The 21,167-nt window shown below is 37.6% G+C and overlaps 1 protein-coding gene and 1 long non-coding RNA gene across 2 annotated transcripts; one reads left to right on the forward strand and one right to left on the reverse strand.

The window, feature by feature from the left end:
- Window positions 1–4,438: 4,438 nt before the first annotated feature.
- Window positions 4,439–18,275, forward strand: LOC107659606 (BOLA class I histocompatibility antigen, alpha chain BL3-7-like). Its single transcript, XM_016448618.1, has 7 exons — window positions 4,439–4,739; window positions 10,808–11,074; window positions 11,273–11,551; window positions 12,153–12,443; window positions 17,199–17,315; window positions 17,465–17,506; window positions 17,619–18,275. The coding sequence occupies exons 1-7, from the start codon at window positions 4,691–4,693 to the stop codon at window positions 17,636–17,638; spliced, it is 1,065 nt and encodes a 354-aa protein (XP_016304104.1). The 5' UTR covers window positions 4,439–4,690; the 3' UTR covers window positions 17,639–18,275.
- LOC107659608 (uncharacterized) lies at window positions 11,440–13,769 on the reverse strand. Its single transcript, XR_001630931.1, has 4 exons — window positions 13,623–13,769; window positions 12,335–12,370; window positions 12,122–12,256; window positions 11,440–11,517 (listed from the first exon to the last, which is right to left on the reverse strand). It is a non-coding gene; the product is annotated as an uncharacterized LOC107659608 (long non-coding RNA).
- Window positions 18,276–21,167: the final 2,892 nt, after the last annotated feature.

A 21,167-nucleotide genomic window follows, 5' to 3' on the forward strand; every position in this document is an offset into this window, starting at 1 on the left:
ATTCATCTGCGCTGAGGTAACGTTCGCCAAGATGTCGATCAAGTTCAACTGACAACTGAATTTGAGTTGGCAAACTTGGCATAGCTGTCCCCGTCTCTCTGTTTTTTTTTTCTTTCGTTTTTTTTTCTTCTTTTTTCACATTTGATAAAGATATTAAAGTAGTTTTTCATTTTTTTCTTGTTGTTAACATTCAAAATAGTTTTTAAATATTATTGGATGTCACTGTTCCCACCAATCCTTGCACAAGTTAAGGTTACGCATGATGACGAAAGCACGTTAGTGCTAGCCCTCCCGGAACTCATAGAGATTGCATTGCAGTGCCTGCATTTCGAAAAAAAGTATCTGTGTATGGAAGTCTATGAGAGCACTCAGGGCGATTCTCAGTCTAACAGCAATTGCCCAAAAAGGGGCGGTACTACACAAAACGCGACTCGACGCTGATTGGACTACTTAGAGGCAGAACAAACAGTGAAAGGTAGCGTAACACTGTGGTTGAGTGTGAAAGAAAGAAAATCCCTCCCTTTCGCGCTTTGCTGGTGCGTCGCCCAATCGCCCTAATGGAGAAACCGCCCCTGCTCATGAGTGAATTTCAAATACAGACCCTTAATGTGATTTTTTTTATTAAGAAAACTGAGCAAGTATATAAAAACAAGTGTCCAAATTCATCTTCATGCCTTATCCCAATTCACTGTGGCAAGCCTATAATATTAATTCAAATTTTGCACTGTCGAGTCAGGTTCACTTCCCACATTATTTTTGTCTTCTCATCATTTCTATAAACACGTGTCCAGTTATTATGCGTGATGCATGTTGCTACAATAAATAGTGTTGTTTGACTAGCTAGGAAACTGTATATGTGAATGACGAAAAATCTGTTTCATGCTTTTCATTTTTTACCATCAGAATGTGTCATGTACTTTTGTATTTTTTACTATTTATGCATATGTATGCTACTATTCATATTGTACTTTTTTTTCAATGTGCTGCCTTTTCTACTTTTCTTTGATATTTGATCAGAATAACCAAATCTGTAGGCTATGTATGGACTCATCTGACAAATCAGAAAATGTCAAGTTTAAAATAAACAAGACTTGGAATTTCAGTCATGAACTTGCACAACTTTAGAACAATGGTTAAAAATTAATAGACTACGGCTATTAGTGGGAACTGCAAACATGACACAAGTGAGAACAATGAAAATAAAATGCAGTAATAATTTAGATGAGGTTTGGCAATTGCTATTTGCACTGAATGTTAAAGATTGTGACATAAAAATACATGAGACCTAAATCTCAGCATGAATAGAACTGATGAGTTAACAGTAGCCTTCGTGCCCCCAGCGGTCAACAGGGGATGTCCAGACAGGCGTTATAAAGCTCAGAAAAGGGGGTCTTAGTTGTTCGAAGAGACTCGAGAAAACACACTACTGTACACAGGCAATAATGCTCGTTTATATCTATGACATATTTTTTTAGCGGTTAGAGCAGGTAAGTAAGATTACAGATGTTCTTTGCTTCTACAGATGTGCTTTTAACCATTCGCCGTAGATACTATAGGCTGTGAACAACTAAAAGTAGAAAACGTTTAGAAGCATTTAATCACAATATAGTGCAGCTTGTGCAGCAATATAGCCGTAAAATGTGTTTAAATCATCTCTTTTAATTTAGCCGTTTTACTCAGATGAAAAAGCCTTCTCGAAAGTGAAATTACGTAAAAGCGAAAGCATAGAGTTTGCCGAGTGAATTCTCGTTTATCACGAAATGTCTCATATGACACCATACTATACCTGTATTACTACTTTCCAAAGGTTCTCACTCACTGATGGCGTTCGCAACATATATAATCGGACAGACACCATTTCCAGAGTTCAGTGCCGTAGTGATGCTGGATGATCTTCAAGTAATGTACTACGACTCGATCACACGGCAAGCTGTCCATCGCTCTTATGACCCAGTCAACACGTGAGATCATGCGATGATCACAGTGACATCACACGATCCTCATACTGTGATCCTCACGGTGTGAGTAGTATATGAAATCATTGTGAGTTCACACGAGCACACAGTGAGTGCGCTGTGTGGTTACACTTTTAGCTCACTGTGACACACACATTGTGACCACACCATGAGAATCGTGTGAGCTCATGGTGACATCATTGTGAGATCAAATTGTTGACTGGGGATGATTCAAAACACTACGATGAAGAGAAAAGTGATGCTGGTGTCATATTTCTTGATATGTACAACGACATGAAAGGTTGAGCATTTTATCTTAAGGAGCACCTAAATCACACAGACGGTGAGAACATTAACGTGCATAAATTATGATGGTAATGTAAATCACGTTTACTAATACCAGTACTAACTGTATCCTTATTAGCACAAGTCCAGAAAAAAAGAAAACGGAGTATAGAAATCTAAGTGTTGTGGGCTGTGTTTTTATCCTTTGAAAGGTGTACATGTTCACCAGAGACTTGCTGGATGTGAATTATTGAATGATGATAAACCAGGTCCACTTCAGACATGGGATGCTTTTGATCAAAAAAATAAAGAGGAGTTCATTTTCAACGAGGAGAAAAATCATTTCCAAATTGAATTGCCATGGATAATGTGGGACAATTTACAGTTTGCTCATATGAAATTTTTATATAAAAACGTATATCATCCTGTTTGCATTAAAGTTTTGCAGAGTTACCTGCAAATGAAAAAGAACAATGTGATGAGAAAAGGTGAGAGTAGTACGCTGATCTTTATACACAAATCTGGGCTGGACTCCGCTTCGTCCACGGTGAAAGCCGATCCGGCGATCGACAGCGCGAAGTTGATGTATTTCCTCAGCGACCAGCACGGATCAGCTCTAGGCATGACGAAGCGGATATCATCCACTTTTGGAAGACCAAACAAAGTAGTTTCGCTTTCACAACGAAACACACAGCGCCTTCACGATAAAAATGCAATTCAATAGATTTTTATTGCACTACAAATAAGCATGTTGGGAATACAAATGTATTATAAACATACTTGAATTTCAAGTATATTTTTAATACATTAATACTACGTCTTTTTCACCTGGGTCAATGGCAGTCCTTATGAGTTTACAATCATTGGAAACAAATAGAACTGACATTTTAACTGAAATCATGATTAGGTTATACAGTTTACGACAGATGAGAATAATAATTCAATTTATGTGGGTACCAGCACACGTGGGAATTCAAGGTAATGAGGAAGCAGACAAAATTGCCAAAGAATCAATTAAAATGAAAGAACCAAATATAAACATTGCACTCAGTAGATCAGAAGGAAAACATTTTATTTTAGAAGCATGCAATAGGAAATGGCAGACAGTTTGGGACTCATGTCATACAGGTCGACACTATTACAAGGTTCAAAAAACCATAAAGAAAAGCAAAATAATTCACAACTTAAGTAGAAAAGAACAAGTTATTTTCACACATTTACGAACAGGACATTCAAATCTAAATCATACTTTACACATTATAGGGAAACATAACACGGGTCTATGTGATGTCTGTTTAATAGAGGAAACTGTAGAGCATGTTATGAAGATATGTAAGATATATGAAATAGAAAGGAGGATTCTTAAGGAAGAATTACAAGCAGTAGGATGTCAGGAATTTACTACAACCAGCTTATTAAATGACGGTCCAAATTCAGGAAAACAAATGCATGCAGTCATGAGATTTATTAAGAATAATGGGTTATATAATAGGATATAGGACTCGAGGGTTTGTTCATTCTTTTCACACTCCATCACAGTAGGTGGCGATATGCACCTTTGAAGTTGGTTCGCAACTCGCCATTAAATCAAAAGAAGAAGAAGAAGAAAACATGTCGTATGTAGTAATGCTGCCTTCATATGCTATCGGAATTATCGTAAATACGAGTTTCCTAGTCGGAAATTGGACGTGAACGGTCTCTCAAGTCGTATTTACTACTGGGAAATTCGGAAATAATTTTGATACCAGAGTTTCCGAGTTGGGCGGGTCATAAACTTTAAACATGGCTGGTGGAAGGGACAACCATTGCTGCTGTCAATGCTGTTCTCACAGCAACTACATCCCTTTGTCTTGTCGCTAAAGTAGTGTATTTATAGGCTAGATATGAACGATCATTCGAATCATATTGTATGTTTCATAAGCAGTGATAAGTATTTGACCGAAATTCCAGAATTGTCAGCAAACTGCATGTATAGTGCGGTGAATGTTTATATGATTGTCAACCAATGGGATGCTACATTTTATTCTTTCCGACATTAAAGTGAAAGTGACGTGACATGTGGCCAAGTATGATGACCCATACTCGGAATTAGTGCTCTGCATTTAACCCATCCTAAGTGCACACACATCGTGAGCACACACCCGGAGCAGTGGGCATCCTTTTTTTTTTTTCGCTGCGGCGCCCGGGGAGCAGTTGGGGGTTCGGTGCCTTGCTCAAGTGTCCCTCATTCGTGGTGTTGAAGGTGGGAGAGAGCGCTAAAGCACTTGAATACGACAAGTTCGTAATCACGACTTCATAAGTGGGAAATAGGAAATTTCCGATAGCAGGTGAAGGCAGCATTAGCACAGGCGAAAGAGCACTTCACTGTATTCCCTGATGAGAATGCGCAATGGACGATAAAAGACACCTGTTTTTTTTTTCATGTGGACCTGGATTCATTAATTAAGACAATGTTCCTGCTTCTGTTTCTGCTGTCATGCTTGACAGTCGTTAGTGCAGGTAAGTTAATTTACAGCTTTCCTATAACTTTTACGGAGTGTCTATTTACACTAAATATAGGATGACCATACGTCCTCTTTTCCCCGGACATGTCCTCTTTTTGGACCTAAAAAAATGTCTAAATCGCCCAAAATATCCGGGATTCGGTTTTGCTTTCTACAGTCGGCATTCATTGTGTACGTTTTTGTATTAGAGACCTGCGCGGGACTGTTTTCTGAATCCCGCTCCAGCTGAATTTCTGACCATTACCGCCCGCTCACGCAAACATTATAATATGGACCCTTTTCACAAGACTGTGATGACGCGTTTAACGGTCATCAGCATCGTAAATCCTCGAAAGTTTTTCATATTTATATATATTTTTTAAATGTATCTACATTTATAACACTATTCTTTGTATTATATCACCTTTGCATCAAATTACAAAAAAACAGTTAACGTTAATGCGAGGGTGTTTCTAATGCAGCGTCTATGGGGAGGGACGGTAAATTTGACAACGTTCTCTCTTCTGACAGCCGTTATCAGTCTCTCTCAATTTTTTTCCTTTGATTGAAAGTCATGAAAACACTATCGTGGAGATTTTATTTTGATATTTGAGCAAATGGGAATGCAAAAAATATATTTGTGTGTATTATATCACCTGCATCAAATTACAAAAAAACAGTTAACGTTAATGCGAGGGTGTTTCTAATGCAGCGTCTATGGGGAGGGACGGTAAATTTGACAACGTTCTCTCTTCTGACAGCCGTTATCAGTCTCTCTCAATTTTTTTCCTTTGATTGAAAGTCATGAAAACACTATCGTGGAGATTTTATTTTGATATTTGAGCAAATGGGAATGCAAAAAATATATTTGTGGTACTCTCCCATTCACTACTATTCAAGTTAACCCAACTATGGCGACTTATGCTGTTGAGAAACCCGGGAATGTGAAAAGGGTACATTGCATATCATTTTCGCGCATCAGGGAGCCGCTATCGCATGCAGAGTATTTAAATCTCTTCTGAATGAGCTCGCTGTTCGATCCCGCGCACTCTGTTATAAAGGGAGCACATCTTACAAGATAAGATATTTGTCAATGAGCTTATTATCTGTTGAGCAGCAAATCCTCCAGTATGGTCTGTCAGTCATCTCTCCTTACTCTTGACTTAGCTGGGTCCCAGTTGGGTAGCCCAGGTGGGCCCCAGATATCAGCCCAGTTGCAACCCCTATGGGCCCCACATGGGTGTGTTGGCTGGGTCATATCTGCCTCCTGCAGCTTGTGTTGGATGCAGGGTTGCCAAATTCGCAATCCCCCCCCACATAATTAGGCTACTTTTAAACTGTTGCGGTGGGTTTATTTCCCCCCGTGGGTTAAATGTTTGAAATATTGCATAAAATGCATTTTACTGAAATGTTTGTATTGAAACATTTTGCATTCTACCTATGATAAAACTGTGCAAGATGTTAAGTTTTGTGAAGGATGGCCACTGGTAGGAAGCCTTTTAGCTGTGTTTATGATCAATCTGCATAAGGGTGACTAAAATATATATTTTAGGTAAGGAAATAACTCAAAATATGTCTTGATATGGGATATGGTAATTGCGTTACTTTGGGGCTTTTTAACCCCCTTAAATACCCCCTACAATACCGCCAAATAGCCACCTTCTTTATTAGTATGGTCACAAATGGTTTCGAATATTTAGCCTACATATTACACCCTGTAGAAACATTGCTGCAGCATCCATTCAAATCTTTTTCTCGCTTGATTTGGTACAAGGTTCTCAAGAGAAATCTCACTTCTCTTATATATCAATGTGGATGGCAACTTATCTGATTGACTTTGCAATTTACAAATATGTGATGTAATGTTTAGCATATATAATGTTACATTCATTGTAGAAGAGAATGAGTCTGGATTGCATGATGGATCGGCGACAAGAGGTTACACACTGCATGAATTTACAATAGGAAGAATCGCCGACGACAACTGTCTGAGCCACAAACTACAGCCAAACGCACACGAGAATAATGCAAGATCACGCTGATATTATGGTCTGTAAAAAGCCCTCCAGGAACACACAACAATTAACAAAGATTACTTCCTTGTTAACAACATACTTCTGCTGGGAAAATTTTATATAGCCTACACAAATCTAATGGCTACTTGAAAGTGAAACAAACTTTTTGTGCATTTTATAATGAGTTTATTTCTTATAGCCTACAAAAGCCCTCAAAGTGATAAAAAAGAAAATGAGCTCTCTCATTGACTGTAGGTCATAGCCGATGTATTTTTCAGTCAGAACTCATTTCACACAGCAGGATTGTGCATCGCGACAGGTCCAGATATTTAGCATGCCAAATATTTCACGGGCGTCGGCGACACATCGGCGATTCTCTCAGATCGCGTCTTTGATAATTTACACTGCGTGATTGTCACTCGCGTGAATGAGCACCGATTTGCCTCCGATTTCGGGCATTTGTCGGCGATTTATCAAAACCTGTCGGCGAGTGAAAAATCTGGCAAAATCGTGCAGCGTGAACTTGGCATAATGCCGAGTTCACACTGCACGATTTTCAAAGTCGTTGGGTCACTGTGGTTTTCACACTGCGTGACTATCTAGGGTAGCAGTCAGTCGCTGCTGTGTTCACATTGCACGATGGATCGGCGACCGGAGGTTACACACTGCATGACTTTACAATAGGAAGAATCGCCGACAGCTCTGTCTGGTCCGCAAACAAAACCTGTCGGCGAGTGAAAAATCAGGCTAAAATCGTGCAGTGTGAACTCGGCATAAGGATCCGTCTGCTCTCTTATCGCTCTCGCGGTACTTGGATGCCATACACTCAGGGCTTGACATTAGGCTTGTTTGAGATGCGCCTCGCCTCGCCTGAAATGTAGACGAGAGCAGGCGGCTGCAGTGAGGGGAGGAGTGAGATAAGTGCAGTCAAGACGGACAGTTCTGACCCCTCGAAGTGAACAGATACCAACGAGATCAAAGGCAGATATCACATTCTCACTCATGTGCTGTGCTGCTGATTAACATGATATAATTTCAGTTCTGTTGCCTTTATATAAAATAAATAAGATCAACAAGACACTCAAAGTGCTTGCTATTTAATTCCGTACGAAAGGCGTATTTATCATTCATTTTTACTTTAATACAAAGATGTATTTTAGATTTTCGTAGAAATATGACAACAATCACATATCTCACACAGAGATCGCACTGTCATAGTGTTTGGGAATATTCATGGTTTCCCATCATGCTTTTGGTCAGAGCAGTCGGTGGAGAGCAACTGCGCTCGACTGCACAATCTGACAGCCGCCTCGCCGTCGCGAGAGTTTTTTGGCACACGGCAGTTTGACATCAGAGCAAGTCGGACGTAACTCGGACACTTTTCTAACTGGCATGCATCTCACGGTGATCGGTTCTGCGCAGATTTAGCTCATGTCAAACAAGCCTATTAACACCAGCCAACCCGCCAAATGCGGGTGGATTTCAGTGGTGGCGGGTAACATGGTCACTTCCACTAGCCACTTCGGCGGGTTGAATTTTATATACAGTAACAGAGCTCGACATTAATTATTGTGGGACAAGTGGATTTTTTGAAGGGGCAAATGAAAGAAGAGAATTTTACTTGCCCGACCGGACAACTAATCTGATTAAAACTTCTAATTAGGGAAGCACTGAAATTTCGGCGAGAATGATTCTGATTTGATTACATTCGGTGTAAACGGCAATTGATAGCCTAATGGATAATTAACAACAACAAGGTCGCGCCAGTTGAGGCTCACACAGCCTGTCTGTATGTGAAACAATCTCGTGGAGAAATTAAAACAAATGAAGCACAACTGCACACAGAAGAAACATAAAAATGTAACTTAGTTTTTATATTATAACATACAGCCTATTAAGCAACATGACATGACCAGGAGAGTGACGGTTTTCCCTGAAAACCACGATTGCAAATATGGCATTTTATACAAGAGTTAAAACGTGTAGGCCTAGTTAATATACATTTTTGTTCAATATTTGAATTTGAATTTATTGCTTGATTTGGTTAATGAAAATCAAAGATCACAGCAGAACAGTCGCACATCTCTGAGCAACACACAGCTGTGTTTTGTTAATGAATGATTCGCGTTTTTGAATTTTGAATAATTTGAGTCAATGATTCAGTGGTCCAGTCATAAAGACAGGCACTTGCTTCATTCTTGAATCTATCAGCCATCTGAACGAATCGTTTAAAGGCATGCTTCAATGACTCATTAAGACAGTCACTTGCTGCCACCTACTGGCGGTTTACTAGCTTATCTTTGCATTTTTTCTAACATTTCATAGTTTTGTGTGTGTGTGTGTGTATATCTATATCTATCTATCTATCTATCTATCTATCTATATATATACACAGTGGGTACGGAAAGTATTCAGACCCCCTTCAATTTTTCACTCTTTGTTATATTGCAGCCATTTGCTAAAATCATTTAAGTTAATTTTTTTCCTCATTAATGTACACACAGCACCCCATATTGACAGAAAAACACAGAATCGTTGACATTTTTGCAGATTTATTAAAAAAGAAAAACTGAAATATCACATGGTCCTAAGTATTCAGACCCTTTGCTCAGTATTTAGTAGAAGCACCCTTTTGATCTAATACAGCCATGAGTCTTTTTGGGAAAGATGCAACAAGTTTTTCACACCTGGATTTGGGGATCCTCTGCCATTCCTCCTTGCAGATCCTCTCCAGTTCTGTCAGGTTGGATGGTAAACGTTGGTGGACAGCCATTTTTAGGTCTCTCCAGAGATGCTCAATTGGGTTTAAGTCAGGGCTCTGGCTGGGCCATTCAAGAACAGTCACAGAGTTGTTGTGAAGCCACTCCTTCGTTATTTTAGTATCGATAATTATTGACATTTTTTATAACCGTTTTTAAAAAAAATTTTAAATTTAACCACTATTTTTAATTTGCCCACTTTATTAAGAGAAACAACAAATATATATATATATATATATATATATAAAATTTTATTTTATTTTTTTTACAGTCAAACACAAAATAAAATGTAAACAAATATCTCCTTATGTTTTATATGCAGATTAAATAAATCTTGCGGAAACTTTTGACTTGTTTCCCGAGGCCACCGGAGGGCGCAATGAGCAAAATAATGCAGCACATTAATTGTCAATTCAAATAACTGTCTTTAAAAACGTGCATAACGTCTAAATTAACATATATAAATCAAATATAATTTTGTAAACTGCATAAACAATTATGAACTAACAGCATCATGTTTATGCATTGCTTAGCCTAATACAAAGAGCCAAATCGCCGATCACACAGATTGCATTTAAAAACATATAAGACACAGTGAAATTAAATAAACCTTTACAAATTCGCGTCGTGTTTTCTAAACGTTAAAACTGTTTTAACTTTGCATGACTTTCTTTGCATCTCTTGCATGAGACGCGAGTGCAGCAGTCATATTTGTCCGTGTAAAAATGTGCTGAATATGCGTTCTGTGTGAATGGCTTGGTTTCGGTTTTAACCTAATCAAGATTTTCTACGCATTGAGCTACTATATTTCTCTAATATTTTGAACGAATAACACAGCAGCGGCGCGTCTCGTGGGCTAGACTAACAAAACATTCAAATGCAACGTCACTTACATCATCATCACCCTTATCTCGCGCACCACTGATGATGCTCCCTGACGCACTCCTAGCATTCGATTGTACCACTATTGCATTCAAATGCAAATGCTTATTTTAAATTCGACTAATATTCATTTTTTTTATTCACAATCTCCTCATCACAGGCAGGCACAGCACTCAATTCAGCATGTGTTCGTGTTTATGTGAGCTGTCTGCGGTGTAGAAAACCACTAGCCACAGTGGCTGGTGAGCAAAAAAGTTAATGTCAAGCCCTGCATACACTGATCATTCTGCGCAGAGCCGCTTCAAGTCGAACAAGCCGAATGTCTTTCTGTAGGTGTGTGCACTGTGCAGAAATGTATTTTAACATGTAATGGTCTATATAATTTGATACTGTACTAATATTATATGCTTGTCCTTGTGTATCCGCAGGTTCTCACTCACTGATGGCTTTTGCAACATATATAGTTGGACAAACACAATTTCCTGAGTTCAGTGTTGTGCTGATGTTGGATGATGTGCAAATGTTATATTATAACTCAACCGCATGGAAAGTTGTCCTTCGTTCTCACAGAGATTCAAAAGACTATGATGAAGAGCAAAGGGATGCTGGTGCCGTATTTGATGACATGTATAACAGCATGAGAGATCGAGCATTTTTTCTTAATAATCACCTAAATCACACAGATGGTGCAAATGGTGAGAGCTATAGTCTACATATCAGTATTAACACATAAAAAATGTAGTTTTCACATGTTTATTATTTCATGAAAAGATTTTGATGTAAAAGAGTAATCATAAAAAGTCTAGTATGTTCCTTTTCAGTTCACTATTTTAGACTGTACTATGTCAGTGAGTACTAATAAGTCTTAATTAAATATCTTCTTTTATTTAAAGGTGTACATGTTCATCAAAGACTTGCTGGATGTGAATTGTTGATCAATGATAAACCAGGTCTGCTGCAGACATGGGATGCCTTCGATGGACAAAATGTGGAGGAGTTCACCTTTGACAGTGAAAAAAATTATATCCAGATGAAAAAGCCATGGATGACAATGTGGAACCAAGTGAAACATCTTCGTATAAAGTATATGTATGAACATGTTTATCATCCTGTTTGCATGAAAACCTTGCGGAGGTACCTGGAAATGGAAAAGAAAAATGTGATGAGAAAAGGTCAGAGAATCAGTATAATTAATATACAACCGCTATTCCAGAGAATTTGGGACATTTTGTAAAATGCAATAAAATCAAGAATCTGTGATTTATTAATTCTCTTGAACTTTTATTTAATTGACAAAGGTACAAAGAAAAAATTCCCAAAGTTTTCACAGACCAACGTAAATGTCTTTTGAAAATATGAACAAATTTTGATTTTGATGGCTGTAACACACTCCAAAAATATTGGGACAGAGACAAAATAAAAGTGAAAAGGTTATAGAATATTCAAATTAAACTGTTTTGAAACAGTTCACAGTAAGCAGGTGAAGGTTTTCAGTTGGTCAGTGAAAACTTTGGAAATCTTTTCTTTGTACTTTTGTCAGTTAAATAAAGTTAAAGAGAATTAACAAATCACAGATTCTTGATTTTATTGCATTTTACAAAACGTCCCAACTTCTCTAGAATTGGGGTTGTAGAAAAGATCATAATTGACATACATGACCCAGACAGCTGTACTAACAAACAATGCATCTGCCTCTGAATGCGGAATCATGATTTAATGCCTGAACAAACCGAACACTTTACCGACAGTAACACTTCTCATCCTTCTCTGTAGTGAAACCCAGAGTCAGACTCATTAAGAAGACGCTCTCAGACTCTCAAGGGCTTCAGATCAGCTGTCTGGCCACTGGTTTTTACCCCCGTCACATTAACCTGACCCTGTTCAGAGATGGTCAGCCTGTGGATGATGATCAGATCACAGGAGGAGAGATTCTGCCCAACGGAGATGGAACGTACCAGATGAGGAAGAGTTTGGTGATCAGTGAAGAAGAGCTACGTGAGGAACATAAATACAACTGCACAATGAAGCACCTCAATCTGGACAACAAACTGGACATTATTTTTGGTAAAGAAAAACCAACAAACAATTAAACAAACAAAACTCTGCTAACAACAAAGTACACATTAGATTAAAACTACTTTGTCGTTACATACAATGCAATGAAACAGGAGAAAACAACACTTTTTGTTGCAAATCGGTTGTCACTAGGGATGTAACAATATCAAAATCTCACGATATGATAATATCGTGATATGACGTCCACGGTACAATATTTATTGCGATATATAAAAAAGACAAATAAAGAATAGAAAAAAAAATTTTTTTTGTAAATTTTAACATTTTTAATTTTTAATTATTCTATCTAATGCACTTTGAGAGTTCAAAATTAATAGCTCTAACCCATGTTCATAACTAAGAAAACTTAAAGGGGTCATATGATGTTGCTAAAAAGAACATTATTTTATGTATTTGGTATAATGCAATGAGTTTATGCGGTTTAAGGTTAAAAAAACAATATTTTCCACATATTGTACATTGTTTCTTCTCTATGACCCGCCTTTCTGAAACGCGTCGATTTTTTTCAAAGCTCATCGGTCTGAAAAGCGAGGTGTGCTCTGATTGGCCAGCTATCCAGTGCGTTGTGATTGGCCGAATACCTCAAGCGTGTGACGGAAATGTTACGCCCCTTACCATATTGTGATGCCCTGTCCCGGCGCGACGAGACAAAACAAAACCAATAAAACCCATTACAAATGAGGCATTTGTTGCATCCAGTGGGGACATAATTGACTGTTCGCAGCGAGCTTGATTGACAGGCGATCTGACCAATCAAAACGCTGATAATATGTGCCGCTGCTGCTATCCGCCATCTTACTCGACATCTACGGCCGGTCTCCATAGAAATCCATGTTAAAACGGGATAAAAATGATTGACTGAATTGAAACTTTTTCAATATAGCTAAGTATAAAAATGTGCAGAGGGTTAAGCTAAGCTGTTGTTGGCTGCCACAGTAACGGCAGTAAGCTAAGGAATTCCTTTAAAGTACTTGTTTTGCGTACCAGAAAATCTGTCGTGTTCTGTGCTGTATGCATGGCTTGCAGCGCTTAAGTTAAAATTCTGAGTGTAAAATAATATGTTAAAACGTGTGCTCTTATCATTCTGTGGACAAAATCCTGTTAAATTCGCCCCGATCGGGAGCTGTATATGTACATGTGCGCTCATCTGTTTTCAATGCAGCTAACCTCGTGTCGCTTCATGTCATCTTCCCACTCATCAAACTATGACAGGTCCTTTACTGCAAAAAGGTGGTCACTACGACACTCTATAGCAGGGGTGGCGAACTCCGGTCCTGGAAAGCCGCTGCCCTGCAGAGTTAAACTCCAACCTTGATTAGCTTGTTCAGGTGTGTTTGATTAGGGTTGAAGCAAAACTCTGCAGGGCTGCGGCTCTCCAGGACCGACGTTCGCCACCCCTGCTCTATAGTGATGAAACTACCCTGTTGAAAAAAACAGCATATGCTGGTTAGGTATGTTTTGAAGCTGGGATGCAGGTTTGAGCTGGTCCGACTAGCTTAAGAAATCATACCTAACCAGCATATGCTGTTTTTTTCAACGGGGTATGGCGCCATGTGCTTTTTTAAACCATTTTCATAGGTTTCATGTTATATTGTCACCTCTGAAAATATGTAAATGCACATGCAGCCGCAGCTTTATCCCTTCTAGCCTTAACCACAAATCAGACAGGAGAGTAGATTAACTTCGGTGGATTTAAACTTGAAAAGTGGTGTGTTCCGCGGTTTAAATAAAATACTTTCTGATGTTTATTCATGTTCATTTCGTGCTTTACGTAAATATGAAAAGACGACCGGTTCACGTGTTTGAACTGAGGCAGATCTGTCACGACACATTAAAGAGCCACAAAACGGTATTTATTGTTTGAATTTCTTTAAAAATATAAAAATTTGAAAGCTGAGAGTCCTGAGACATTGTTTCATACGAGAAGTAACCTGCTCTGTGTTGTCTGTCGGCACGTTGTCAGTTTTCTCTTTGCTCTGCGATGTATTTTTCACTGCGCGAGAACATGGTGTGTAGTGTGAGAGCGAGATGGCAACAGTAACTAAGGTCTTTGCGAACGGTCAATTACTGATTATAATGACTTAAGCCCTATTCGCACGGGATTAGTATTATCTGGGGACCTTGTGTGATTTTGAAATTACCCCCCCACATCTGAATTTCGTGTGGTGCATTCGCACGGGATAAGCGAAGCCTGTGATTTTACTCGAATTTACTGACTTGTCTCCCGGATACCCGTATGTCAAGGCTTTGAGAGTCCCGTTCTATGGTCCAGATGGATTTAAAAAAAAAAGAAACTAATATAGTTTTGTGCACTGTGTCATTTACATTTCACCAGATTAAAATAATATCGCAAGCTTTATGCTTGATTTATTTGTAACACATTAACTTCAAAACCTTTTCAGCTTTCTCTTTCTGCAAATTGTATGGTGTAGCGATATGATGACAGCACCCAAAATACTATCAAACACTCCAACGCAGCTCCATTCTTCGCGAAAGATGGATAAAAAGGCGCACCGCAAACAAAAACCTCGAATAATGATATGCGACCCGCCAAATGCTGGCCAAATCACAGAGATGCTGATTCGCACGGGACTAATATTATCACAGGACCTCGGTGTTCGGCGAAATATGGTAGGTCTTTTGCGGGGGAATTTTTTATACTGTCTTTTTATGCGTTGCGTTGCATCGCGCCGCATAAACAAAACCATGTCTGCAAATTTGTGATCGGACAAATGACAAAAAACAAACAAGCACTTGAATAGTCAGTGGCAAATTCTTTAAATATGAAAATATACTTACAGGCTGTGAGTCAGAAGCGCCAGACTGTCCTTGCAAAGTTGGAATTGCCCCACTTTTTAGAAACAGCCTTTGTGCACAGCCGGCAGTGTAGGCTACTCTCCCAGGTTCAGGAAACAGTCCTCCGTAAAATGCGCTGCACACACTTGAATATTTGGGTTGAACTGTTCTGGAACAGTGTTGTAAATACAACTTAACCACTGATTTCTAGTTGTGTCATCTTTTGAAAGGCCAAACAAAGAAGATTCTCTTTTGCATCGAAACAGTGTCTCCACGACATGGTGGCGGCGGCAACAATACTACAGCGAGAATAAAAGTTACGCCTTCTTTCTTTGCGTAAACATTTGGGCGATGTTATGCAAATCTTCCCACACAGTGACGTAGATATGTAGGGGCTTGTTTAAATGAGGCGTTTTAGGTAGGTGTGGACGAGTCTTAAATTTTATAAAGAATATCTCTTTGGGTTTGAGACTTTAGTCTTTGCAACTTTACAGATCTTATCTATGCTTGTAACACTCCAAAGACGAAGGAAAACTTGAAATGGCAAGTTTAAGTAAAATCCCTTTAAAGTCAGGAAAAAGTGACGTGACATGTGGCCAAGTATGGTTACCCATACTAGGAATTAGTGCTCTGCATTTAACCCATCCTAAGTGCACACACACAGCAGTGAACACACACACACCGTGAACACACACCCGGAGCAGTGGGCAGCCATTTATGCTGCGGCGCCCGGGGCGCAGTTGGGGGTTAGGTGCTTTGCTCAAGGGCACCTCAGTCGTGGTATTGAAGGTGGAAGAGAGCGCTGTACATTCACTCCCCCCACCTACAATCCCTGCTGGACCTGAGACTCCTCAGGGTCGCAACCTTTGGGTAGTCTGACTCTCTAACCATTAGGCCACGACTTCCCCGTAAAAAGTCAGTGAATTGACTTGTACCTGAACTTTAAATTGGACTCGACCCTCTTTTTAGTTGTGGAATACTGTCTCAGTCTAAATTACATCCACACTGGTGTTTTAGGAAGCCAAACAAATTAGAATATAATAATAATAACAATAATTTTATATTATTGTTATTCTTATGACAATAATAGCCATATTTTGTAAAACAATTGCACTGTAATATTAATGAAAATTAATATTGTATAGGTATATTATTTTTGCTTTACACTGCAGTTGGGAAATTACAATACTTCTTTTCTATTTCTACACTTGAAAGATATTTGGACTGCATTTAAACCGCTTGGTGGCAGCAATTCATACTGCACTTTTAAGTTTTTATTTTGACGGAAACTGCAGTAGAGCCTTTATTTTGAAGGAAAACTCCAGCTTCAATGAAAATATGCTTACAAAAACGTGTCTCACTACAAATCTAGTGAAATGCTGTAATCATCTGCTGCGAAAATAAAGCCTAACTGGTGGCCGTTGCGTTCCCAAACGCGTGCTAAACTCACAGCACATGCAATAAACGAGTTCACTGCATTCATTGTGAACTGAGCCATTCTTAGGTCCGGAAAACACCGAATCACGAGCTGAGCTGATTTCCTCAACAATGTGTCCGCTTCGCTTTGAAACTCGCAGCGAAAACAGACTTGATGAAGGGATTAAGCCATATTGTGCTTTCGGTTTTAGTTCGTTTGACAGATACAGCACTGTGCCCAAGCATAATGGCCCAAAACACAATTTTAAATACTTTTAATGTTAGAATAAGAAGTTTAAATATATTTTAAAAACTACACTTTTTGCCCGGAAGACCTATCGTTTCATATCGTCATGTGACCACGATAATATCGAGATAGTTTTGCTATCGCGACATCACAATATTAATAATATCGTTACATCCCTAGTTGTCACCATTCCAATATCTCTCTGCAGCTTATAGATTCCCTTTCTTGTTGTTTATATCACTATTTTTTGTTTGTTTGTTTTGTTTTTTCCGCAACATTTTCAGATGTGGCTGAGTCTGACCCAGGATCATTTACGCAGTCTGTAGTTTTCAGTGTGCTGGTGTTCATGTGTGTGGTTGTTCTCATAACTGCACTCATCATATGGAGGAAGAGACGTGCTGGTAAATAATTTGTACAGTTCATTACATCTAATTGTCAATTAGAAAAATACACACTTCAGTTCCTTTAGAGACACTTTTTTAAAGTTCCCCATATGCAGTTGTGTCTTTCTGTAGTGTTACTCTCTAATTATTGTGTTATTCTAATTCAGGACAAGGATCTGTGTCACAGGTTAATTACTCCCCTACTCCATGTGAGTACATACTATTTTATGAAATAAGAATTTAGCAACATATTCATTTTAAGACTAATATTAAAATCTTTTTCTAGAAATGACAACCAAAAGATTATTTTCTTTATTTCAGCTTCTGTGCAAGATGAATAACCGAATATCAAACCTCTGGAGTAAGATGTGTCCCCACCCAGAAGTCCCAAATCGGCATGCTGTTACAAGTGTTGTTATTTTTTATTTAATACTTTTTGCAATTCAGGAGGTTATTATTCAGCAATTAAGATGCACATCTTAGACATGCTTGCAGACCAGGACTGGACTTGGACAAAAAAATCAGCCCTGGCATTTTTGGTCCAAGCGGCCCACCACTATGAAATAAATGTGTATATATAAAATACAACATTAGGAAGATCAGGACCTTTCTTTCGGAACATCCCAGCTAGAAATTTTTTGTTCTAAAAATGTTCTAAGAACATTACCATGCATTGTTCTAGCAATGTTTTTAGCGGGTAGTTTTATTTTTGTTCCCAGAACGTTCTGCTATAAGATAGGAAAACATTCTCTTCAAACATTCTAAAAATGTTTAGCGATAACATTGTTAGAACATCATTCCCTAACATTCTTACAATATTTTTAGCGGGTAGTTTAATTTTTGTTCCCAGAATGTTCTCTCAAAAGATAGGATAACATTCTCTAAAAACATTCTAAAAATGTTTAGTGACAACATTGTTAAAACAGTATTCCGTAACATTCTTATAAAGTTTTTAGCGGGTAGTTTTATTTTTGTTCCCAGAACATTTTCCTATAAGATAGGATAACATTCTCTAAAAACATTCTAAAAATAATTAGTGATAACATTGTTAGAACATTATTCCCTAACTTTCTTACAATGTTTTTAGCGGGTAGTTTTATTTTTGTTCCCAGAACGTTCTCTCAAAAGATAGGATAACATTCTCTAAAAACATTCTAAAAATGTTTAGTGACAACATTGTTAAAACAGTATTCCGTAACATTAGTGATAACATTGTTAGAACATCATTCCCTAACATTCTTAACAAGTTTTTAGTTTTATTTTTGTTCCCAGAACGTTCTTCTAAAAGGTAGGATGACATTCTCTAAAACACTCTAAAAAAGTTCTGTGATGACCTTCTATAAATGTTTAGTCATAAGTTAACATTATTAGAACTTTATCCCTTAACATTCTTATAAAGTTTTTAGCGGGAAGTTTTATTTTTGTTCCCAGAATCCTAAACACTCAAAAAAAAAAAAAACATACAATTTTATTAATCTCAAAAATAAAACATCAAAATCGAACAGGTTTATAATGGGCATTCACTTAATTTATTAGTAGTTTTACAAACTGTAAATGCTCAGCATCACATGTTGAAGAACTGCATCTGACTGTTGTTTGCTCAGAGTGCTCATCATTGTCTTTGCTTGTTGTGGTTCTTGCAGAAAAATAATACAGTCGTCAGTATTAATAGTTGTTCAACTGTTCTTCTCCTCCAGTTTTCCAGCTGCTCTCCCAGTTAGCAGCACTGAGCCCTATTCTCTGTGTGCATGATAGAGTTCTTCCTCATGGCCTATAACAGAGGAGCATACAGAAAGAAGTGTAAACAGAAAGAATACAAATACATATTACATCTTAAGATCACAAACAATACTAAAAAACTTTCTAAATTAGCAAGCCTAATTAGTATTCAGAAACTATGTAAAGACTAATTTATTGAAAGTATACATATGACACCTTATGAGTATCTATATTGTTTCTATAATTTAAAACACATCTACATAATCCATTATACATTAATAACACAACTAGAGGCCAAATTTGTAAACAAACTTTGACATTGGCTTGAAAAGCCTGAACCTTGAGACGAGACTTGAACTCGGGTCACCTTGTGCACAGCTGTAGTATATGTCAGAACGTGGGTCACAAGGCTAGGATATTGCTCCGACATAACAGCTAATTTTCATCATTTATTTTGTCTGTGGTCATAATATTTCTTACAGATTTCTGCTCATTTGAAATCAGATATAAAGTGGCACTGTATTTGAATGCATGCGTGCCAGTTACTTTTCCCAGAATTGTGAGATAAAAAGTTGCAATTGTCACATTTTGACAGGAAAAATGTCAGCTCACAATTCTGACATTTTCTTGCAACTGTGTGTTTATACATTACAATTCTGAGGGAAAAAAAAAAAAGAATTGAGAATTATATCAGGGTGTCTACAGACCTTTTTAATACCACCTTTCGTGAAATTTAAGACCAAACCTGTGATGGAAATACACATTATATTACAGGCATGTGTGATATTTAATGCATTTAATGTAAAAAGAAAACAAAATATCCTCCTGAGACCTAAGCATAGCAGTTTGTTTTATCTTTCATAACATAGTTGAGGATCATCTTTATACAAAGTTTGGTTAACGAAAATCCTGAAACCTAAAAATTGATTGGTGAATGAAAAAAAAAAAAAAAAAATCTCAATTGATTTGGCCTATACATGTCTTTGTCATTTTATTTAAAACATTTTTTGAACAAAAAATAAAATGTCCCCTACAGTGTAATGTAATGACAATAAAAGCCTAATTTCACAAAACTTGAAAACTTTTTCCCCTGGTTATCAGGATGATATTATCACTGTCAAAAATGCTATTCATTATTACCATACAATGAACTTTTCATATCAGCAGACAATATCCCATACAAAATATCCTCACAAAAGCTTTTTTATTTTTTATATTTACTCCAGGATGTTATTTACCTTAATAAAGGCCAATATTTTTTAACCTTATTAAATGTATGCATCATCTTTAATGTCAAATTATTAGTTAACAAAAAAAGGAAAATCAAAATGCACTATAGGGCTGTCGCCAATCAAATTAAAATTACAGTGCAAAATTACAACTGCAATACATTTTTTAATAGGCCTATACAAAAAAGATATGCTGAGGAAAAATCATACTTTTAAATACACTAAACCGCCAGTAGATGATGGGAATTCACTTATTAATTTAACTGATTGGTTGGTTCAAAACGCTGTATTGAAACAATGCTTGGAGAATGTGAAATACTTCTGCTGTCATCTTTCTTTGGAACTATTTTCATTGGTGAAACAGAACAAAACAGTCAATATTGTGTCTAAAATGTACTTGTTAATTGAACTAAAATCAAGGTAATATTTGCACTCATAAAAATATTCAGCAAAATAGCTCCCTTGTCATGGTGTTACTTAAATACATCATGTTAGAAATAAACTAAACATGTTGAATTTTTACCTCAGTATGTTTCTATGTTTCTGTGAATTTCTTTATGAGTGCCGTTACACATTTAATTTCTCCATGAAAGTCTCTCACAAACAGTCAGGCAGCGCAAGCCTCAACAACAGCTGTTTGCGCTGAATGTAAAAAAATCTAAAGAATAATTTGAACCCATGGCCACCGATGAAATCCGAGAGCTCTCTGACCCTCCATAGACAGCAACTAAAATGGTCCATGTGACATCAGTGGTTCAATCATAATTTTACGAATCTACGAGAATACTTTTTGTGCACAAAAACCCCCCAAAAAATAAACCACTTTATTCAACTATTCTTCTCCTCCGCGTGTGTTCCGAAGATGAACGAAGGTCTTACGGGTTTGGAACGACATTAGGGTGAGTAATTAATGACCGAATTT

This window comes from Sinocyclocheilus anshuiensis, unplaced genomic scaffold (assembly GCF_001515605.1).
Source record: "Sinocyclocheilus anshuiensis isolate Anshui unplaced genomic scaffold, SAMN03320099.WGS_v1.1 scaffold451, whole genome shotgun sequence".
NCBI classification, from domain to species: domain Eukaryota; kingdom Metazoa; phylum Chordata; class Actinopteri; order Cypriniformes; family Cyprinidae; genus Sinocyclocheilus; species Sinocyclocheilus anshuiensis.

Coding starts and splice junctions, on each gene's coding strand:
- LOC107659606 (XM_016448618.1), top strand. CDS start 4,691: ATGTTCCTGCTTCTGTTTCTGCTGTCATGCTTGACAGTCGTTAGTGCA. Junction 12,444..17,198: donor CAAACTGGACATTATTTTTG/GTAAAGAAAAAC, acceptor CAACATTTTCAG/ATGTGGCTGAGTCTGACCCA. Junction 17,507..17,618: donor TAATTACTCCCCTACTCCAT/GTGAGTACATAC, acceptor TCTTTATTTCAG/CTTCTGTGCAAGATGAATAA.